At 41.8% G+C, this 17,667-nt stretch overlaps 2 protein-coding genes across 3 annotated transcripts in view; one reads left to right on the forward strand and one right to left on the reverse strand.

The window, feature by feature from the left end:
- Positions 1–663: 663 nt before the first annotated feature.
- Positions 664–16,519, reverse strand: LOC133411908 (WW domain-containing adapter protein with coiled-coil-like). Of its 2 annotated transcripts, none has more exons than XM_061694715.1 (13): positions 15,934–16,198; positions 15,766–15,799; positions 14,905–15,094; positions 14,296–14,387; positions 11,703–11,812; positions 11,440–11,534; positions 8,871–9,122; positions 6,989–7,105; positions 5,471–5,619; positions 5,237–5,328; positions 4,955–5,138; positions 3,845–3,972; positions 664–3,760 (listed from the first exon to the last, which is right to left on the reverse strand). In XM_061694715.1, exons 3-13 carry the CDS (start codon positions 14,999–15,001, stop codon positions 3,691–3,693), a joined length of 1,386 nt encoding a protein of 461 aa, XP_061550699.1. In that variant the 5' UTR covers positions 15,002–15,094; positions 15,766–15,799; positions 15,934–16,198; the 3' UTR covers positions 664–3,690. The 2 variants fall into 2 exon arrangements, with proteins under 2 accessions (XP_061550699.1, XP_061550698.1); XM_061694714.1 differs by lacking the exon at positions 15,934–16,198 and adding an exon at positions 16,231–16,519 and having other exon boundaries at positions 665–3,760.
- Positions 16,520–17,403: 884 nt separating this feature from the next.
- The window catches only part of LOC133411448 (MAGUK p55 subfamily member 7-like), a 28,064-nt gene continuing 27,800 nt past the window's right edge, over positions 17,404–17,667 (forward strand). Inside the window, exon 1 of the mRNA XM_061693847.1 lies at positions 17,404–17,492. The gene's annotated coding sequence lies outside the window, so the exon portion shown is untranslated. The remainder of the gene's footprint in view (positions 17,493–17,667) is intronic.

Here is a 17,667-nt window from a genome sequence, read left to right on the forward strand (position 1 = left end):
TTGTCTTGACGGCTTTCGAAAGATGTCGGTTGTCAAGCACGGCTTGCTGGTTCTCAAGGAGAGGAGAGGAATTTGCACTGCGCTGACATTTGCAACCGTGGGGCTATCAGAATGGCCGGACTGGGCTCAGGGTGGACCCCCGGAGAGGAGGAGAAGCACATGAGACGGAAAGAGCACGTGAAGAGCTCGTCAGCTGCACACATTTTACAAATGGTATGTTCGATCGCGCTCTGATCCTTCAGCGGACTTTGTATTGGGGTAACACTCCATTGACTACTCGAGTGTGACCGTCCCAAACTGCAGGCTGATGTCTCCATAGGATTTCGAAGGAAACGCCGTGCGCTTGGGTGTTAGGAGAATGTTATTAAAAATGTTCAGTACAATTTACCCATCCATCCATCAATCCATTTTGTAATGCTTATCCGAGGTCGCGTCAGTAGCTTTAGCAGGGACGCGCCAGACTTCCCTCTCCCCAGCCACTTCGTCCAGCTCTTCCGCGGGGATTCCGAGGCGTTCCACGTAGTCTCTCCCGGTGGGACGTGCCCGGAACACCTCACCGGCGAGGCGTCCGGGAGGCATCCCAATCAGATGCCCGAGCCACCTCATCTGGCTCCTCTCGATGTGGAGGAGCAGCGGCTCGACTCTTACAGAAGAACACATTCACTCCCGCTTACGCAGTGTCCCTGAACGCACCTCGTGCATTCATGCAGCTGCCGCGTGCTGCCTGCGGTCGTTTCATTTCCAAGGTCCAAACAGGTCCCTCTGCTCGTCACTTTTAATGTCTACCATTAATAATAAGGCAAGAAACGTAATTAATCATGTTCATGTATCACCTCCAAAAAAATGACAAACCACTACACGACAATGTAGCAGTTCTAATATCATGACAAAAGCATTAAAAACTTTAAATAACATACATTATGCTCCCCAGAGATGCATATTATTTATAGACTAACTCAAACTCAGACCAACTGTGAGGAATGAAAGCGAAAAGCAAGAAAACTGACTTCAGCAAGTGGTTCAGCACAAATAAAACTGGATTTATGGATAGGACGCTACGCAGCTAACGGAAGTCTAAAAGTGACACAAAATGGTACCTCGGGATTGTAACGGACCAGAGGCGCTACAATTAGCAAGACAACCCAAAATTTGGTGGGAAATTACACTGCAAAGGACGCTCAAAAAGGTTGAGCCGGTCCGTCAACATGAGTCAACTTGCGATTACAGCTCCATTTCGCCAGGTGTTTTGCATTTTCTTTGGCTTTCTATCGAGAGACCAAGAACAAAAGGTCCAGCCTCGAGGGGCATTCAAAAGAATATATCCTGAACTGTCTGTAATATTAGCGAACAAGCACACCAGTCACTGAACTGACTGAAGACACTGGAGTCGACTGCTAACGCTAGCAGCAGTTAGCGCTGGCCACTTACAGGTTATCTGCTAAAAGCATCATCGCTGTGGAAGTGCTTTATTCATTTAACATTTACACACAAGTGTTTAAAAACGTGGCTCAATGCATTTGATTTCTTTGGACATTGGACCTTAAATCATGTACTTTACTGTTAATTTGTTTTTTGTTTATGCATTGTTAACAAGATTATGAAAACGCTTTCATTTTCTTTGGAACTTGGGTGCAGGAAGAGTGTGAGGGGGAAATTTTTTTTATTTTTATTTTTAACATTTTGCTGCCCAAACATGCTGACACTGCGCATGCCGAAATGGTGGAGGTCAGGTCTACCCTGTCTTGAATTAGTTTAAAACCTAACTCACACTCTTGCAAACGCTATTTGCTTCAAGTGCGCGTTTTGGCCACAGACCCACGCAGGAAAACGCTGCTGTGGCGCTCGAAGAGGCCATGGTCACTCTACAAAACACAAAACTGGTGAAGTGCTATTTGCTATTTCTGGCCACTTTCACGTAGCCTCTCTGCATCTGTGGGATCATTTATCTTCCACACACGAGCAGATATTTGGGTTATGATTACATTGGACAGTTTCACTGAGTTGTAATACCATTCCGCTTTTGTGTAAGGTTACATTCGCCATAGATGACATAAAACACTAATAGGTTTTCTGATAGGCCTGAGGAAGCAGCCTTGAACATACACGGAAGCACACTAAGCCGCTCAATGTCACCACCTAGTGGACAGAGGATGATTTGTCATCTACATGTATCAACTACTAGAACTCCTGACGCTTTCTATAGCAAACTTCAAGTGAAATAGTCATCAGAGTAAGACCGACTGCTGTCATACCACTGACATACGAGAAGCCTAAAAACACGATGTTCATGCTGAAACTGGTCAACTTTTCTGGCATTCTCATCGAACACATACACAACGCACGAGCTAAATGACAGCCTTGAACAGCACAACTGTTAGCGTAGGTGTGGCATTATATTTTAATCTCATATTTTATGGAATACAAAGCCCTTGCGCCCCAAACACTGACTCTTCCAGTCGCCCCAGCCCACTTTCCCCATCAAGAAAAAGTGTGCACATCATCTGGGGGAATCTACTAAAGAAAAAATAAGCAGAGAGTGAAAATAAATGGCTTTCTGGGTGCATACAAATGCAGTTCAATATGATCTCTGGGTTGCTCATAGACTGCATTAAAAAAAAAAAAAAATGAGAGCCAAATTGGAATATTGAGGGCAGCGGGTCAACACCCACTGAGGCAGAACAAGGTGAAAATCAATTTCAAATGACAAAAAAAAAAAAACATTCACATTTCCAACTAGGTTTTGCATTATGACAACAAGCACAAACTTAATCATCAATAATTTACTTGACTGTTAATTCAGTCACTTAGCTATTTTTACAGACTCACTTGCTACCCTGCACAAAAAAAAGGAATGAAATATTTCTCCCCAATTTGGATGAGGGGAACACAAAGGTTTGACAGTTAAACGAAAAGAAAAAAAAGAAAAAGACCAATTACAAAACATAACTGATGAAGTGATTGCATGAAAATGACTCTCGTACGAGCGAGCAGCTGTTTTAGGTCCAATAACGTGGGCTTTTTTTTTTTTTTCCCCCTTTCCGAATGGCTTGCATACATCAGGAGTTTGGAGATATCTGATTTCCCAGTGCAGTGGCATTACTGGAACATAAATTCCCATAAACTTTTTAAATGTCGGGTCCATCTCATGTCGTGACATGAGAATCAGCTGCAAGTTGAAAGGAATGTTGATTATTCTGAGAAAAAACAACAAAACATTAGTAACATCACTGCCACTGAAGCCAAACATTTTAGATGCATGACTCACTGGACATATTGAATCAAAGTCTATTTGAGCGGCTTGAAGGCGGATGCGACTGACAAGAGCGCGGATCCAGACGACTCACTTCGCCAATAATGTTATGATATTTTTGAAGAAAACAACCTAATCTTTTCCTGACAACAACACATCTAAACACACCTGAAAACAAATTGCGTACGATACACACGATCCGAAAAGGTGCCGTTTGAAAAGAGCCTGAGGTCCTCGGTTTCCAGCTTGGTGAGCCACCACGCGACTCGCGATGGCGATTGGGGGGGCAGGAAACGTGGCAGACACGTTAGGGATGATGCATCTCACCCTCGCCGTCTTAACGGTCGCTCTTGCGGGGGCAATAAACAGACAAGAGCAGCCGCGCTCATCCGGTCGGCTGTTTAAAGACATTCTAAGCCGTCCGTCCCGGGCGGTTCTCCTCAGACCATGTAAGAGTTCTGGTTTTTCAGCTTGTCCAGCTCTTTGCTCTGCTGCCTCAGAAACAGGATTCTACAGTTGAGGAGCAACGGGAGAGTCAGTCTACGATTGAGAAGCACGAGTGCTAATCCATTCATATTTAGTCCTTTGCCTCACCTTTGTTCCCTCAGCGTGGCCTGAATTTCACTGACTCTGACCAGGGAGCGAAGGTTTTTCATCTCTGTGCACAGTTCCGACATGTACAGGCTGCCCATGTTGTGGACGTCCTCACGCAGCCGGGCCGCCTGGCACAAAGACAACGTCGATTGGAGGACAACAGTTCACGTCATCACACAATCACGAAACAAAACAGCGCATCACACACACACAGGACCATCAGCCAGTGATGGAACAGCTGCAGTACAGAACATTAATAACTTAAATGATTGCAATAAAGTTAAGAGTCTGATAAAAATGTTGGCGCGTGAGCACATTTCAGTACCAAAGGCGGGCATATTATAGGAAAACAGTCAAGTGTGAGAAGTATTCATAAAACATGTTTTTTTTTTTGAGGGGTGTCGCTCAACTCTTTGGGGTTTGTGTCAGGGCATCCAATCAAAAAGACAAACTAATCTTTCATTTTTCAAGGGGCCATGTGAGAACCTGGAACAGTTGCCTGGGGCAACGGCCAACATGCTGACCTCAACTGTATTCCCTTTTTAATGTTGTTTTACTTGTGTAGATATGTTGTTATAATTGGCAAATACAGGTTATACAAAATTAAAAGCGGTCAAAATTACAACTATACAGATTAACAAATCACTTAAATCAAGATTCACCAAAAAAAAAAACCGATGTGAAGAATGTTTCCTATATTTTGGTGATTATAATGTACGAGTTGGGCTTCGCGAATCATTGGTAGGGCAAATCCCCTTCTTCCCTCAACTGTGCACGAAATAAGAATGTTGCTGACACGAGGACCACTGGTGGCATTGTTGCTTGCCGTTTTGTTTAGAAAAATAGTCACGAGAGGGGTTGAAAATATAGCAAGGGAGACTCAAATATTTGCTCGCACCACCCACATACGCACATTCACAAGATAAAAGCTCAGCTTTCCATATCACCGTATATTTTTCATTCATATAGACTGTGAGAGCTCATCAGAGACTGAGAATGGACCGGATGACGCCCGCACGCCGTACTTTACCCAGGTCAGTTCTAGACATGAAACACAGAAACCAACCCAAGAAGTTGGACAGCCTTCTGGTCTGCCAATGTTGTCTCTACCTGTTTCTCAGTGTTCTCCGAAGGCCATCCTTGGATATGTTTGATGAGATTCTCATCAAAGTGAGCTGCCAGGGAGGGGGTGAAGGATGTGGGAGCGGCACATTGACTTTGACTGCTGCTGCTGGAAGTGGGGTGGGACAACGTTGCACCAGCTGCGTTTGATCCCGCGGAGAGAATCTCCTGGCTGTGGATGACGTAATGACAAGCAAAAAGCTTCCACAATATCTGCCAAATAAATTAGAACAGCACATTCCACTTGTTGTTGTGCTCCCTCCTATCTACCTTCTTTGCTGGAGAGTCCTGGGGTCTTCAGGACGCTTCTCCGTGTTCTGGGCCAGAGGGGCGGAGCCTTGTTTAGCTGAAGATGTACTGCCCTACAGAGACAAAAAGAAATGGACCACAAATGGCCAAAAACACAGGTGATACAGAAAACATACCTAACAAAAAGGTATGAGGGCAATCACCAATATGCAAATTAAAGAGTGACAGTCTGGAAGCACCAAAAGGATTACGCACCCTCGTCTGCGAAGACGCAATGCTGCTCGGGTGAACGCTCAGAAGGTTTTTCTGATTGCTCTGCGGCGTGCCGTTCCGCGGCGACACGTAAGGCCGTGGGGACGACGCGTCTGACGTCAGCGATGCGGGGGACTGACTGGAGTGCTGGGCTGAAGATGTCAGAGCAGGACAGCAATGTAGATGTAATGTAATGCATTCATGTCACGTGATCAAAGTGAAGAGCAGTGACTCCCAACCACTGTAATGTTCTGTGAGACATCATCAGGTGTGCTGCAGAAATACTCTTCACTTAATTGTAAAGAACATATTTACTTAAGTATGTAAAATAACATGAAATGCTCTTGCACTAGATGGCAGAAGGTACAACTGACCTGTGTATCCACCAGTTGCCATTAATCCAACACACTCAAAACTAGGGTTGGGCATCGAGAACCGATCGGAAGTGGGACTAACGTTCCGGTTCTCCCAGAACCGTCCATCCATCCATCCATCCATTCATTCTCTGAGCCACTTATCCTCACAAGGGTCGAGGGCATGCTGGAACCTATCCTAGCTATCATCGGGCAAGAGGCGGGGTACACCCTGAACCGGTTGCCAGCCCATCGCAGGGCACATAGAAACAAACAACCATTCGCACACAGTCACACCTACGGGCAATTTAGGGTCTTCAATTAACCTACCACGCATGTTTTTGGGATGTGGGAGGAAACCGGAGTGCCCGGAGAAAACCCACACAGGCACGAGGAGAACATGCAAACTCCACACAGGCGGGGCCGGGAATTGAACCCCGGCCCTCAGAACTGTGAGGCAGACGCTCTAACCAGTCGCGCTCCGAGCCTCAGCCTTCACTGCACGGAGCGAAGTCAAGTCAACTCTCAGTCATTGGGTGAGTGAAACAATAAAATCAATCTATGCCAACATTGAGACAGCTAACAAGGTAAACGGTTGCTTGCACTTTTGCACTGATGGTTTTTATCATTTATTTTAGTCTTCAAACCAACGTAAGCGTCGATGAAAAAAAAAATAAACTGAACATTGGGATAAAACCTCACCGTAGCAAATTTACATCACAATGAAATGGGACAAAATTCACATAAACGTTGTCTCACAACGATGCCCAACCCTACTCAAAAGCATTGCGTTCAATTAACAGGCCTACATATGACACTGATAAGTACATTTGTGAGTACACTGAGACCAGACCATCATTATTTCAGAAGAATGCATATACTTTTTGTGACATTTTTGTGAAAATGTGCTCATGTAAAGTATGTGCCTTAGCCCAATAAAGGTTGGGACACACTTGACTAGAGCATGTTGTAGATATTGGAACATATGTCAAATGCCAGCCTGTGATATAGGTACAAAGTTAACTTCCACTAAATGCAAAATGTGTCTCAAAGTCAATGACAACACAGAGGGTTTTGATGGAGTTCAGGGCATAAAGGACAACAGGACCTTCGGAGAAAGTGCTCGGTTGACACCGGCAGATGGCGAGGAACAGCGTGGAGGTCGTACCTTGGTTGGCATGCTGAGCAGCTGAGAGCAGAGCAGTGATGTTGAAAGCGGGTCCAGCAGTGAGCAGCTTATGAAGCACAGACCGCAAGGAAGCTTGGGTGACAGCAGCTGCCAAGACTGGAGGGAGGAAGGGGGAAACCCAAACACACAAGTGAGTGACACACAACAAAGTACGGCAAAAGTTAGAAAACACAGTGGAAATAAGAAACGTCAATGTCAACAGTATGCTGATTAGAATTTCAACCTTTCCAAGCATGTGTCTATCTGCATGGCACTCCCTGGTTAGGAACACCTGTGTGTGTGGTCGCCCACTAAAACTGGTTCAAAAACACACAAACAAACAAAAGAAAAAAAACAAGAGAAAAAAAAAAAAAAAAAAAGCTTTGGACGACTGTATAAATTGGTGGAGAAACTATCGCCGGGTAAGAATTATGGCTGGGCAATATGGCTTAAAATAAAATCATTGATTTTTTTTTCATGAAAATCTTATTTCTGATTTTATTTGTTCTCTTTAATTGTAGAAAAACAAAGATTATAACATTATATTAAACGAGCTTAGCTTTTTCCCCCCCTCCTGTCTTGGATTTGCTTTATTTATCCTCAGACCAAACAAACCATTTTCCCACAGAATTAACTTGCATCATCTTCAACAGAAATAATGGATTTCTTTTTCAACATGTAAATGTATAGTAATTAATCTTGGCGGGGGGGAACACATTCATGAATAAATTAACATTTAAACAACATAAAGTGAGTGGTCAAACTGCATGGCTCACCTGGTCCATAAGTCTGTTGTCGGAGACTAACGGCACACCGCCCGCACTAAAAGTTCCAAGATTCAATAAATATGCCCATTCAATAATAAATTACATGAATGAATTACAATTAGAATTAAACATAAATGTGTTATTCAACACCAAGCCAATCCCTCTTGAAAAATTCATTTCGGCTCTCTGTATATATATTGAAAAGTGACTAAATGCTCCCATATCCTTAATTATCTCCCTATTCCAGCTCTTTCGCAAAATATTTGTAGCTTGCTAGCACGTACTGTGGCTCAAACGTTTCCAACAAATGTTTCCAACAAATGGCCACCGTCTTTGTTCAGTGCGAGCGACTCCTTGATTGCCTTCCACCAGCTTTCTTTCTTGTCGTACGGAAAATGATTCTTCTCATGTTGTCTGTTACTAACTAACTTGGCAACACAGACCGTCTTTGTATAAACTAGCGCCTCTTTGTTCACTAGGGCTTCGATTCAATATTGATTTAAATGTTTGAATACCGATTCAGTAAGGAGGTCGTTCATGCGGGAATTTATTGCATCTGTCAACAAATTGCCTTCTCCCTGTGTGGTTTCCGTGTTGGGAGGTCGAGTCTGCACAACATTTGACACCAATTCCCATTCGTTAGAAACAAAATGAAGTGATATTTACCTACGTAGGGCTCAGTCGCTCTTTTCTGTCGACTTGAACGACACCAAAACGGCTGTCTTAACTCCGTGTACGGTTCCGGGACACCGACTTCTGATGTGTTTTTGTGTTGCAATTCCGTATCGTGGTTGGAGTGTCTGTTGTCAATTTCTATGTTCCGGATTTACAGGGAAATCCAGAATGACCCAAACATCAAATTTTAAAGTAGAAGTCGCTCCTCTCGCGCTGCGGCAGCCGCTGTTTGCCTGATTAGCTATCGTGTTTGGCTTCCGTGCATACAACGCAAACCACAGGCACCGTGCCTCACAGTGGCTGGGAGGTGAATCGATTCAACAGATTTTTACATTTTTACAAGATGCACAATATGTGTTTATTAGTATCCGAATGGTGGGAAGGAGACATCGATGAAAGAAAATGCTAAAAGTTAGGAGCAATACATTAGCCATTCTTACCCTCGTTGAGCTTGGCCATGTCCATCCCGCCGTTGTTCATCTGCAGAGTCGCTTGAAGCGCAGGCAGGAGCTGGCGCAGGAGGGCCGGGTCCTGAAGCAGTGCCGGTGACGAGGACTGGGCACTTTGACTTGACTGCCCGGTAGAGGAAGAAGAGGATGTGGTAAATGTGCTGGAAACTGGGATTAGGGTCTGCGAGGAAGAGGACACGGGGCCGCTATTGGACGCATTGGATTGGTCCCCTGAAGTGTTTTCTGTGAAGACAACAATAAACACGCTTGCTTTTAAGATGCTCAGAAAATCACTGAGCATCCACGTTTGGCCACAATAATTTAAAATGTGTGCTTACGGAGGGTTGGTTATTGTGATGTTTACTGCATTTATAACCATGGAGACAATTATGGATAGATGAAATAGGATTACATTTTCAGATAGGATTTCTACACACACACACAAACAGATTAGTGCCATTTTGAACAACGTGCAAAATCTACCTTCTTTATTGTTCAACGTGCACGTTACGCTTGGGAAGATGCACAATTGAACTGGGCGCCCGCGGCTTCATGCAAGCACGATTTACTGTTTCAATAAAGGGGCTAAATAAATACCGTAGTAACAATAATTACTGCAATAAAGGCATCAAATACATAATTTGTGAATATGTGCACAAAAAAAAAAAGTTTTCTCTCTTTAAACATGAAATATTTTGTCTTTGTGTTGTATTCTCTTAATTTAGGTTGAAAAGGATTTGCAAATCATTGTATTCTGTTTTTATTTACGTTTCACACATCCCAACTTTAATTGAATTGGGAGTTCATTCATCAACCGTTCTGCTTATCCTCACTGTACATTGAAAATCATTTCTTTCGGTCAATCTAGCAACGATGACATCCTAATCGATAATAGAGCTTGGTTTTGAGTTAATGTATTATTGTGGTTGTACTTTGCACTAGTAGCTTTTAGTCGCAGAAAATACAGTGCATCTGTAAAGAATTGACAGCGTTTCACTTTTTCCACATTTTATATGTTACAGCCCCATCCTAAAATGGAACGCCGTAATTTCTCGTATAATGCGCACCCATGAATATAATACGCACGCCCAAAGTTGACCTCAAAATTCTGGAAAACCCTTCTACCCATGTATAATGCATTTTTACAATGCATGATTTTTGCTTCTACCCATATGATCAAAACATTAAGTATTATCTGTATTTTTAGTTTTTCTTTCAAATAATTATTCTTTAGTTAAGCACTTTATTTGAACACGTAATACCTTTTTTTAATTTGCGTGCTCTTATTTTTAAATTCACAGCCCTACTTTCATTTCATAAATTAGAAAACACACAGTTGTGCTCATATGTTTGATTACCCAGGCAGAATTTGTAAGATGGGTACAATTCTTTAAAGAAAACAAAGGACCAGGCGAAACATTTAATTTTATTTTAATGGGATTCAAATTAAACGGTCAAGCATTTCAGAAAAGCATTATCACTAAACAAAACATAACCATTAAAAAATGATGGTTGTTCAGTCATATTTAAAAAAACTTATTTCACAAATCTTGCCAGGGTATGTAAACTTATGAGCACAACTGTACATATATGCAGTCATACGTACCGTACCCCGGATATATTGGAATGAAAGTGTAGGCCACACCGATTTTATAACCATTAGGTGGCGGTGGCATATTAGAATGAAAGTGTACACCTCTCAAAACCTCTAGGTGGCGGTAGCATTTTGGAATGAAAGTGTACAGCTTTTTCATAATCACTACATGGTGGCATACTCCAAACACGACGCCTGGCATTCACGGCAAACTTCAATCTTTGTCTCATCGGACCAGCTCTAGGAAGAGTCCCGGAGGTTCGGAACTCGTTCAGTTTACGGACGACTATGGCCGCTGTGCTCATTGGAATCTTTGAAGCGGCAGAAATTTTTCTGTACCCTTTCCCAGATTTGTGCCTCAAGACAATCCTGTCTCGGAAGTCTACAGACAATTCCTTTGACTTCATGCTCGGTTTGTGCTCTGATATGCACTGTCACCTGTGGGACCTTATACATTCCAAACCACGTGCATGCAACTGAATTTACCACAGGTGGACTCCAATGAAGCTGTAGAAACCTCTCAAGGATGATCAGTGGAAACATGATGCACCTAACCTTAATTTTGAACTTCGTGGCAAAGGCTGTGAATACTTATGTACATGTGATTTTTTTTTTTTTTTTTTTTTTTTTATTTGTAATAAATGAGCAAAAATACCCACCCAAAAAAATTCATGTTGTAATTATGGGGTGTTCAATTTATTAATTTATTTCTGTTTGGAATGAGGACATGTACATGTACACTGTAACATGACAAAATGTGAAAAAAGTTGAGCGCTGTGGGTACGTATGGCAAAAGCTTGCTTGTGGGAACAAAGTTATAATGACTTACTATCAAGAGAAAGTAAAAATGTTGTGATTTTATAAGAACATTACAAAACATTTGTTCGGACCGTGTCCATTGATACGGCAATTTCATTTTTGTCAGGTAGCAATTTCTCAACATGTCCGAGTCAGTTTGTGTCTTACTTGTAGCTTTGTCCTGCAAGGCCTCCTGTCTGTAGTCCATGTCCCTGGGGAAACTGTTTGCCGCCAACTTGGCCGGGTCTTTCTGCCGTTGCTCCCTGGGGTAGATGCACAACAGCAGCAGTTACTACATGGAAGAAAAAATGTGTTCTCACGCAAACACACGTCTGGTCAAGTGGTCCACCCAATGCCCTTGTCACATGCTAACTCCAGGGAATAAAGCTCTTGTTAGACTTAATGTTGAAATTTCATTGAAGGTGGCTTGCCTCTCCAACAGGTCCTTGGGCTTCTCCCACTGGGAGATTTCAGTTCTACAGTTGTAGTAGTACTTTTTCCCAGAAGAGCTGATGTGTTCTGTCCAGTCGTCTGCTGGGTCCTAGTTATGAAACAGAGCATTTATAATTGAACATCATCATTAGAGCCAAATAGAATACATCTAAATTCAGATGTTATGTTCACTGTAGGGGAATGTATTGTTTGATTACGCGTACATGACAACAAATCACATTATATACACTGACTCACCTCCAAAAGTATTGGAAGAGTGATGCCAATCCCTATGTTAAGATGTAGACATTTGAGATTGATGTCAAAAGATACACAATTTAAAAGATACGTTTATTTTATAACAACATTTTTTAGCTGAGCAACTGAAGAGAGATGTTTGCAATCACTGCATCGAGTTTGATATCAGCAAACCTTTACATTCTTCTTCAGTGATGCTTCCCCAGGTTTCTTTCACTCACAGTAAGTCGTTTTGCGGGACTACGCCCTTCAGTCTCATCTTTAGCAGGTAAAATACATGCTCTATAGAGTTTAAGTCTGGAGATTGACTTCGCCCATATAAAACGTTCCACTCTTTACTCTCTACTTTGTTTTGGTTCATTTAGCTTGCTGCATGATGATTTCCACATGAGCTTGGTTGAATCTTTCTTTTGGCAGACAAAACAGTTTTGTAGACTTCTGAGTTTATTTTACTGCTGCAATCACGTGATCAGTCATCAATAAAGATTAGTGAGCCTGTCCCAGAAGAAGCCATGCCATTACTGCTATTGTGTTTCACAGATGAATTTGTATGTTGAGGATCATGAAGAGGTCCTTCATTTTTCCAAATTTTTGCCTCTCCATCAATTTTCTACAGGTTAATATTTGTCCCATCAGTCCATAATAAAACATTCTCCCAGAATTTTAGAGGCTGGTTTCTGTACTTTTCAACACATTGCAGCATAGCCTTTCGATTCTTCTTTCTAATGAGTGGTTTACAGTTTCTGGTCTTTTTTACCTCTGTCAAAATGTTGCTGTCATCATCTGCCGCATCATCTACCCACTTGACACCTGTTAATACATCATTTTTTTAAGCATTCCAAGTGGTTGCATTGGCTTTGGCAAATGTTTGTACAATGGCTTTGATTGATTTTCCATCTTCTCTGAACTATACAAGTGATTTTTTTTTTCCACTAAAAGAATTAGCTCTGGTTCACTCGTGGGCCATTTTGTGTCCTTCATGTAAAATTTAAAGAAAAAAATCTTTTTTCAATAACCAGCAGTGGGCGTGCCTAATTATAAGTGTTGTCTAAAATTTCATGTTAATATTAGTATATTTTAGCAGTTTTATGGTGGTATCTTACAGTTTTCACCCTGTCCCTAGCACAGCGTTTGGATATATGAAGATCTAGCTTTCTACTAAAACAAACAAAACAAAAATGCTAAAATGTTGTAACTTTTACCATAAATTCCTTAAAATATAACAGAATTAAGGATTTCTCATCATATATACAAAACATTTCAAATTCTGTTTTTTATTTTTACTAAAAGTTGTCTGTCCCTTAAAGTTGCTGTCATTACCGCCATATTGACCATTTTCAGATCAATAAAGTTTATTCAAAATCTGATTCTTGAATTCCCTGTGTCATTTTGTCTTATCACTCAAGCACATGCTCGGGCAGAGAGAAGTCAGACATTTTTGATAACTGGAAGACTAAGTTTATTCCTCATTTGTACCCTTAAGTCACATAATATTTTTATTGCATGTCATTACCAAACAACTTGTAGTGTTAATATGTTTAAAGATTTTCCTGTAAAAACTTGATCATCATAAAAATGTACAGGACTAGCTAGCTAAAAGAAACATTTAAGCTAACTCTATCAGCATAGCACAGTTGGCTACAAAATTTAAAATGTCATTCGCATCACGTCATCACATAGTGGAGTATGGTGGTGATGACAGAAACGAAAATCATTTATTAAGGTAGACCCTCTGCAGTTGAACGCCCCTTAAAACGTACAATCCAGAATTGGACGTACCAAAATATTGGATTATGGTGCATAAAAGCACACCAACAATTTGGAAACAGCTACTTCTTGGGTACAGATTAAAGGCAAGTGCTACCAGTTTGATACACACTAAAAATACATTTGCTCAAATGACCTTTGTTTTTATTCATAAAAAAATTTAATTCATGTAAAGACTGATCATGTTAATGTTTTCTCACAATAATTATCAAAAAAAAGACTTAAAGTGGGAAACTACAACTATCCATGTGTACAACACTTCTATAGTTATCACTCTTACAACAATGCTAGGAATTCCCAATGTCTCCTCACTGGTGATCTATTTTTAGAAAAGGCCAGTGGGTTACTGGGTCACAATGTCGGTGATGCTGTATTAAATATTTGGTGGATGCCCGGTGGGGTACAATGTGTGCATTTCCTATGGGAAAATTTGTTTCAAACTCCAAATATTAAGTTGACGACCATCACAGAACAGATTGTGTTCAAACTCATCTTGTTCATTTAAGTTTCAATTGCATATTGCTTTGTTGTTCCTAGCTTCAGAAGAAATTCTCGACGTCATCTTACTCGATCTGCAGGCTTGCTCTGAGTGGAATGCGAGTCGGCACCCTGGTGGGAGCTGTTGTTTTGAGAGTTCTCATGAGGAGAGTCGCTGGTCCCTGGAACAAAACCATTCATGATGTAACAGCAAATCAAAGTACTACACCTCTATATAGGGGAGAAAAAGGGATATATAACATTCCAGTCACATAAAACAAAACAAACACAAAAATAAAACCCACCTTTTTCTCACAAATACTAACTAATACTGTACGTCTGTAGCCTTACTCGTAATAATGTTATAACTTCACCAGTTTGACGTGTACTCTCCAGGTAGAGCCATGTCAGTCGTGTAGAGATATCTTATAAAATAAATAAATAAAATTGTTATAGTTGAGTGAAACTTATATTGTAATTAGTATATTGTACTAAGTTTGTGTTTTTGAACATACGATTACAATGAAAGATATTTTCATCACAATTGCAAGACATTATTAAGTATCAGTACTTAGTACGAGTACATGTACTTTGTACTCTCTCTGAAATAAGTGGTATACCGGTGCATTACTAACACATACGCAAAGATTGTTTTACCGACACTCACAGCATGTGCATGACTGCCAGCTTCTGGCTTACCGTTTTTAGCTCGAACCGTGTGGGAGATTTTTGTCTTGCCATGTCCTGAGGGGTCTCCATGTCTGCTGACGGGACTTTCATCCGAGCGTCGCAGCATCTTATAAGGGGGCGTGGACTCTGATGAGCCATCGCGCACCTTGTCGTAACGGTGAAGGCTGCTGGTCTGGCTCTTTGGCTGAGATTTATGGGTCTGGAAAGAACAAACATGTGAGAAACACACCGGTTGGATTCTGATGTGTATTGGGTATTTGAAGGAGAAAACAAAGTCTCAGGGCACCCGTGCACGATGTTTGCTAAAATACACAATTGCTGTGTAGAGGCCGCTACCCGCGGAACGTCATGGGACCGACGCGGAACTCTGGATCGTTGACTTCTTGTGTATGCTACGCTAACGAGCAGGACTACAGTTTGTTTACACGAAGGAGCCAAACTTCGTCAAATTTTGCTTTGTTTATGGCTGGTGTCCTCGAAAACAAAAATGCATATCATTTATTTATACAAATATGATGTGATAGATGTAAGCAATTAAGCCTGCACATCAAATATTGTCATCTTTGGTGGCATCTTGTGTTACTAAAAGACACTGTGGACGTTGAAAGTTCCTATGGTTGCTTTGATGCGGTTGACCTGTTTTGCCAAACGCGCAAGTAGGTTATGCATATACCGTATTGCTCCCAAATACAGGAAGAATGTTCAAATACATCCACATGTAGCTATTGACAAGCTTTCATGGTTGAAATGTATTCACACCAACAAAATTAGAAATGTAAGTAGAGCACGCGTATTAATCATTTATTTGTCTTGATTTGCCATATTGAGTGTAATTGCCGGATGGATAGTTTTTTCTTTTTTTCATCATACCTGATAGGACTGTAAATCCCTTCTGTCGGTGCACCTGTAAAGAAAAAAAAAAGAAAATCATGTTAACAAATCACCGCTTGCTTGCACAGTCAATAGTTGTTAAGCAATAATAAGTAACAGCAATTTTAGCTCCTAACGGGCTAACATCTGATAGCCACATTAGCTTACCTCGGGACGGCAACGTTTATTTCACGGTCTTCTAGCTACATTCGAACACGTTACACGGTATCGTTATTTACCCACGAAGTCGCCCAAAGCTTCGGAATTTATACAGCTTGTCCCGGTAAACGGTAAAGCGAAATGAAACAGCCGCAAGCCTAAACCGAGTGCACAACTGTTAGCATTAGCACTGGAGGCTAACCGCTGCCAGAAAGCACAATAGGGCGAGCTAATAACAGTCTATCTGTTAAATGTGATGTATCCGAAGCATTAAGCGTTAAACCATGAAGATGGGGCTTCATTTACCCATCACTGACTCTTGCTGGTTTCCTTGCATACATCACCATCAAGGCCGGAGTGATGTGTGCGTGTTAGCGAAATGGGGAAACCGTGGCCTCCTGTCTCGCTCTTTTCTCAAGCTTCCTGGACTCCCTTTCGAGAAGCGAACCAAGACCTAAATGCGGCGCGACTCAGCGGGCGCTGTTGCCTTAAAACCACCCTGCGAGAGCATCATTTGGCATATAGACACGATAAACGCCGCTCGGCCGATGTCGCTAAGCAGAACGCAGCAGTGACGACGACTAATTCCACTGTCAGGTTTAGCTAAAGCAAGTTCCGTTTCTTTCCTTTCAAAATAAAAACAAGCGCATTGCGTTCACGTGTCACTGATGCAAATTGGGGCGTGAAAACAGATCAAACCTGCATTCTTGAGCATATTTTGGCAATGTACATTTAAAATAATAACCGCAAAGACACAGCGGACATGCTGAGTCAAATTCTGGGGACACAACACAACACAAATAGTATGTTATTATAATACCGTACATGCAATCCCGTGCAATATTCTTACCGATCGTTATTCGAGCGCCCTTTACGTTGAAGAAAACTAGCGTATTTCCGGCGCTTGCGTCGCTGCCACCGGATAAAGTGAGCTGTGTGAAAAGCAAGCTTGTCGTATGACGCCTCTGTGGCGATTCTCTGCGACACGCCCACGTCGGCTCGCCTCATTTCAGTACCCGTCGTCTTCTGACCTGGGTTTTATTTTATTTGGAGGGGGGGGGGGTACTCACTTATGATTTCAGGTCATTGCACTGCCTCTAGATGGAGAATGTTTGTTTCTTATTATGATAAAGTTCAAATAGTAACCCTCTGCCTTCCTGTTCCTACTGAGAGAGTAAATATTGTGTGGTTTGTGCAGCTGTGAGTGAATATTGTAATGCCTTTGCAAGATTCCCGTGAACTCCACGCAATAACTCCACAATGTTGTCAATTACCCTTGTTTTCAACCTTAAGCATCAATGTTTAATACCTTCCTGACAGTCTCAATAAAAGCATTATTTCTTTAAAAGCTTCTTCCTCTTCTTTTTTTTTTTTTTAAATACTGTGAACAAGTGTAGTTTATTGTGTCCTCTACCCGATACTTGCTGTATTGATTGTCCGCTGGCTTGATTTAGGTCAGAGCTGACATCCGGTTTGTTGCCCGAATAAGAGTGTGTGTCCCAAACCGGCTGGAACTCTTTCCAACGTCTTCTGTGCAAGCGAGCGGCATCCTCGACGCACCGGGACTGGTGAGTGTGATTTTGCAATATTTTGCCTGACTTTACCTTGCATGGACACAGAGCAGCCCTCACAATATAACACGCACTATCAAAATAGATGCAGTAAAGGCCAAAAGCCTGCCTTATCCAAGTAATAATGCAAAGTTTGGCTCGAAATGGCCGTAGAGATATACATTTAGCCAAA

Source organism: Phycodurus eques, chromosome 13, assembly GCF_024500275.1.
Source record: "Phycodurus eques isolate BA_2022a chromosome 13, UOR_Pequ_1.1, whole genome shotgun sequence".
NCBI classification, from domain to species: Eukaryota; Metazoa; Chordata; class Actinopteri; order Syngnathiformes; family Syngnathidae; genus Phycodurus; species Phycodurus eques.

What these genes read in the sequence shown, in the direction of transcription:
- LOC133411908 (XM_061694714.1), bottom strand. Translation starts at nt 16,271, where the DNA reads ATGGTGATGTATGCAAGGAAACCAGCAAGAGTCAGTGATGG. An exon ending in CTTGCAGGACAAAGCTACAA is followed by an intron (nt 9,123 to 11,439) that starts GTAAGACACAAA and finishes TTGTCTTCACAG; the next exon opens with AAAACACTTCAGGGGACCAA. An exon ending in TGCTCAGCATGCCAACCAAG is followed by an intron (nt 5,620 to 6,988) that starts GTACGACCTCCA and finishes TGACATCTTCAG; the next exon opens with CCCAGCACTCCAGTCAGTCC.